Source organism: Manihot esculenta, chromosome 2, assembly GCF_001659605.2.
Source record: "Manihot esculenta cultivar AM560-2 chromosome 2, M.esculenta_v8, whole genome shotgun sequence".
NCBI lineage: Eukaryota > Viridiplantae > Streptophyta > Magnoliopsida > Malpighiales > Euphorbiaceae > Manihot > Manihot esculenta.
Genome location: NC_035162.2, coordinates 4,519,093 through 4,524,554, shown reverse-complemented (window position 1 = coordinate 4,524,554; position 5,462 = coordinate 4,519,093). Strand labels below are relative to the sequence as shown.

General features: G+C 37.4%; 1 protein-coding gene across 1 annotated transcript; it reads right to left on the bottom strand.

Annotated features, from left to right (window-relative positions):
• Window positions 1-278: 278 nt before the first annotated feature.
• Window positions 279-3,207, bottom strand: LOC110609026 (receptor-like protein kinase FERONIA). Its single transcript, XM_021748332.2, has one exon. It carries the CDS (start codon window positions 3,087-3,089, stop codon window positions 492-494), a length of 2,598 nt encoding a protein of 865 aa, XP_021604024.1. The 5' UTR covers window positions 3,090-3,207; the 3' UTR covers window positions 279-491.
• Between the last annotated feature and the right edge of the window lie 2,255 nt (window positions 3,208-5,462).

Sequence of the window (5,462 nt, the reverse complement as noted above, 5' to 3'; positions counted from 1 at the left end):
CTGGTCCACAACCAACAACACCCAGATCCATATAATGAAAAATATTTAATAACAGAAAGCATTTTAATTTTATTTTAAAAACTAAATAAAATAAATTTAACAGTAAAATTAGTTATTGATGTTTACCTGAGTTAGGGACTCCATCCTGGGTAGTTTCCTCTAAGTTAATTCAAGTAAATCATATTATAATTAAACATCTGGCATGTATTTTTTCTTTTTTTAAAAAAAATAATTAACAAAATAAATTCATTCTAATTTAAACCAGCAGGTCCTCCCAATAAACCCAACCTAAAATGCATAATGTTAAATAGAAAAATTTGAAATAGCATTATAACCTAAAATATTAGATAAAAGGTTTGGAAAAACAGACTAAACAATCTTACATTTTGTAATGGAAAAATTTAAAAAAAAAAAAAAAAAAAAGCAAATACAAATATAATTTATATCACCGTCCATGAGGATTAATTAATTCGGAAAACACAGTCCTTGATCTAAATCCACCGGTAGTTTGTAGAGCTCCTTTCTCCGGTATCAACGGTGCTACTTAAAACTGATATTTGTGCACTTGAAGATGTAAATGCCTCGTCATCATCATCTTTGGTGATCACCTCTTCCACAAATGAGCTTTTCTGGCTATCACTGAGGATATTCCCGGAATGAACATTTTTCTCCGCAGTTTCTTGGAGCTGCAACGCAAATTCAAGGCTCCAAACCACGTCCCCCATTGTTGGCCGCTCAATCGCTTTATCACGCACGCAACTCTCAGCTATCTCCCCAAACTTGTTCAAAGAGGCAGGTGCAACATCACTCTTCAACTGTGGGTCAATTATCTGATCAAGGGTACCTGCTAAATAACAATCTCGTGCCCACTGAACCAAGTTCACCTGTTCTTTAGGCAGGGATGAGATGATCGGTGCCCTGGCGCATAGGACTTCCAACAACACCACCCCAAAAGAGTACACATCAGATTTCTCTGTGAGCTGTTGCCTGCGATAGTATTCTGGATCAAGATACCCAAAGGTACCTTTAACAATTGTGCTGACGTGAGTTTGAGATTCACTAGTGGGACCTGTCCTCGACATTCCAAAATCCGAAACTTTAGCCTTCCAATTACCATCCAATAGGATGTTTGATGATTTGACATCACGGTGGATGATGATGTGCTTTCCACCTGTGTGAAGATAATGCAACCCTCGTGCAGCACCAATGCATATTTGTAGTCTTTGCTTCCACTGGAGTGGAGGATTCTTGGTTTTGTAGAGATGATCTCGAAGGTTCCCATTTTCCATGAACTCGTATACGAGGATCATATCACCTTGATCATCGCAGAATCCAATCAAAGAGACGAGATGAACGTGGCGAAGCCTGGACAACATCTCAATCTCTGCCTGGAACTCTAGTATCCCCTGTCTTGATGATGAATCTAGCCGTTTGATTGCAACTGGAATGGAACCAGTTTCAATGTATCCTTTGTACACTGTACCAAATCCACCGTAACCAATAGCATTTTCATTGTCAAAATTTCTTGTAGATGCTCTGATCTCAGCAATCGTAAATTTACGACAAAGATCAGTTGGCAATGATAAAGCAATTGTATTTGTGGCAGAGCTAGAAGCGTAACTGAGTGAGAACCAGGAAGACTCGTGCTTGCTAGTACCACATTCTCTCAACTTCCTTTTTCTTTGGTGCACAAAGCAAAGAATTGAAGAGACTGCAAATATTCCGCCAAAGACAACACCAAGAACGACCATTACCTGTGACGGTCTTTTGTGTTTCATTATCTTCGGCATTGGATGCTGTTCTGGTGATGCAGACACTGGTTCAGGATTGGATCCTGCCAAACTACCGCCTGAATTGTTCAACTTGAAAATCTCTAAACCGTTCAAGAATGCATCAGCATGTTCGGGATTTTGTTCCATATATGGGTGTAAAGCGAGCCACAGATACTGCTTGCTTTGGCTGCCATCATCTGGGATCCACACGACATAGTCTTTGTACACCGGAATACTGTTACCGCCTGCCCACAAGATTACATCTGCAACAGCTTCAGCTGTGTGATTGTTGATGAATATGGAGAAAATCACTTGATTAGAGATTGTAACCTCCCGCAGAAACTGACAAAAGTGCAGCCTAACAAGATAGTTGAAACCAGCATCAACTGGAAAGTACCATGTGAGATTGTAATTCTGGTTAACGCGTTGGTCCCGACCCATCAGACGCATAGTACTATATACCTCTGCAGGTGCAGTGTACGCCGGTGTCTCCGCTGAATACTTTATTTGGATATCATCTGGAGGTGTAACTACTGTTGACGCAGACAGAGCTGCAAAAATATAATTTGTATCTTGAAGCCAAGTCCTGTACATTCCAGTATCATTTACGCCGCTGATATATTGCCCTCCAACGTTCAACCGATAAAATTTCTCAAGGGCAGTGGTGTTATCCCAATAAAAAGGATTGTCATCGATACCCACATAGAAAAGCGGCTTATCGTTGCTTTTGGCGTAGAGATCATTTGGCATGGAAACTATCTCAATGCCATTTATGAAGGCAAAAGAACTTGGAGATGGAGAGAATGTTAGGTTAATTCGGTTTTCCCGCACGGGAACGATGTACTCTTTGACGAAATAGGCGATAGAAGGTTTCACAGCAGAAATGGTGAGAGAGGCACTGAAGTTCTGTAAGAGAGTGTAATTGTTGGCGATAAGAGAAAAGAAGGATTTGGAGATGTCAAGATTGGAGTAAGCAGCTGGATAAAAGTAGAGACGAACGAACTTTAAGCCAGGCAAGACGGGAAAGGTGTAGGTGAAATTCGAATGAAAAATACGGGCTGTCATGTAAGGGACTTGGGTTACAGATGGGTTTTGTTGGGAAGCAGTAAAAGCAGAAGATGTTGCCGGGCTAGAAGCATGAAATTTGGAATGGTCATCACCATCCCAACTGCGTCCATCCAGTGATATGGTGCTAGATGATGCACCACAATCAAGCAGAATAAGGTCTTGAGGATTGTATGGTCGAAAGCCAGTGATTGAAGGGATAAGATGGAGGAGCACGAATAGATATATCCATGGATGATCTCCAAAAGACATTGATTTTCTTAACGGAAGGTGGAGAGCTCCCAAAAAAGAAAGTTTTAAGCTTGATATGGATCACAAGCGTGCAGACCCTCTTTCTGGTTTCTATATGCACGCGGATTCTTACCAATGCTCCATTTGACTGATTTTTATTAGGCTTGTCCAAAAAATTTAAAACTTTAGCATTTTTATTAATTTTAGTTAATTTATTTTTAATTGTAACTTAATTTGAAACTTTGATGTTAATTATAGCTTAGAGTTAAAATTAAAATTAAGAATTATTGATGTGGTGGTTTACATGGCATGGATATTAATATTTCATTTAATATTGCTAATATGGCTAAAAATTTTATAATAAAAAATTTAAAATTTTTTGATATTTATCAATTATACTCTAATTTTAAATTATTACATTAATTATAGTTAATTCATTAATTTTGTTTTAAGTCATTTAAAATTATTTTCTTACTTAGTATAATAAAAAATAAAAAATTTATTTATTTTATTTAGTATAATTGTTATATTTTTTAATGTATTTATAAAGATTATTGATAAGCACAATTTAGCCACATTTTTATCATAATTATTATTGTTTATTTACATATTTTTTTTGTTAATTTATGGTTTTTATCTTATTTTTACAGAAAAGGAAGAATTTGGAAAATTGGAGAAAAAGTGCAGAAAATTGACAGAAAAGTGATTGAGTCAGTGATTTGCCCAAAACACTCAAATCACCAGGCAAATCACTTTGACAGCAGAAATCTGGAGGCAACAGGCAGAAGTGATATGGGCAGTGATTTGCCCAAGACACTCGAAGACACTGGCCAAATCACTCGCAGAAGACAGAGAGCAGAAAACTGGACTGACTCACAGAAAAGTGATTGGGTCAGTGATTTGCCCAATCACTTGAAGAAACTGGTCAAATCACCGGGCAAATCACTTTGACAGCAGAAACTGACAGCAGAGCGGGAAATTGGGCAGAAAACAGAAATCCGAATTTTCAGATGTCCAAATCCAACCCAATCACTACCAACATAAAACCAAGAGCCACGAAAGAGCTTCTCATCCAAGGAATTCCAATTGCAATTAAATTCAACATCAAAAGAGGAGTCAAACACCAAATCAAAAAGGGATTTCAAAACCCTAGATAGATAGAATTCTTCAGCTATAAAAGGAGAGCCTCCAAACCAGCAAAGGATCTTCTGATCAGCAACTCAACTCGTCAGAAACTCTCCAGAAATTCTGCAGCTTCTTCCCTTTTCTTTTCTTTTTCATCTTTTGTGTATTTAGTCTACCATGTGTGGCTAATTTTAATCTTTTCTAGTTGAAGTTGAGAATATTCAGTTTTGTGATGAATTGGGAGGTTTAATACTCCATTGTTGAACTCTTGTTTATTTCAATATTTATGCAATCTGATCTTTTCCATAATTATTACTTTGCTTTTAGAATCAATAAGGGCCCATTGCTTTTAAATAGCTTAAGTGATAAATTGTTTGAATGATTTAGGTCCGTAATTGCTTAAATTTTTTGAACATAAATATAATCAATTGCATAACCTAGCCTTGACCACGCGGTTGGCAAGGGTAGAATTGGGTTTCTCTAAGTCTTAATGCGATCAACGGTTGTTCGATGCTAAATGCCCCAAGGATGTTCCTTGGCAACTTGTTGATCAGTGTTTGATTTGCGAACGTTTCCTAATCAAACTAGAACTAAGGAGGAATTTGGATTGTGAGAAGCGTCTTCCACAACTAAAACTGATTTATTGAAATCAAATAGGAGTCTTTAATAATCAATGATCAATTCTGAACAAACTGAATCAGTCTCACACTTCAGCTAGAATCTCTTTCTCATTGAAATTCCTTTTCAATTAAATTATTGTTCTCTTTTGCTTTTAGATTTTAACTCATCAAAACAAACCCCCCTCTTTTACTTACTTGTTATTACTTGCCTTAGTCATTATTAGGAAGATACTTGGTGTCAATTCCCTGTGGTTCGACCCTATTGCCACTATTTACAAATTTATTTGTGATTGATAATAGGTTATTTTTTACGGCTTCGACAACCGCTTATCAAAAATTGGCGCCGTTGCCGGGGAATTGATCTAACTAACGTATTTACCTTTTATGACTAGGGCTGGTCGTAAAGAAGCTTTTCTTTACGATCCAGAAATTGAACGCACTGCCAAGACCTTACAAGCATGGCTACAGTAAGTATGTCTCTTCTCTCTTCTCAAATTTCTGAACTAACCTCTCTTGTGGATAGTTATGTCATAGGTCGAGCTCAACACTTTCAGCCACCAAGACCATGTAGGATCTGTGGATATGTGGGACACCCAATTGATCAATGTCCCACACTTTATCAATATGACCAACCAGTGCATACATTTAG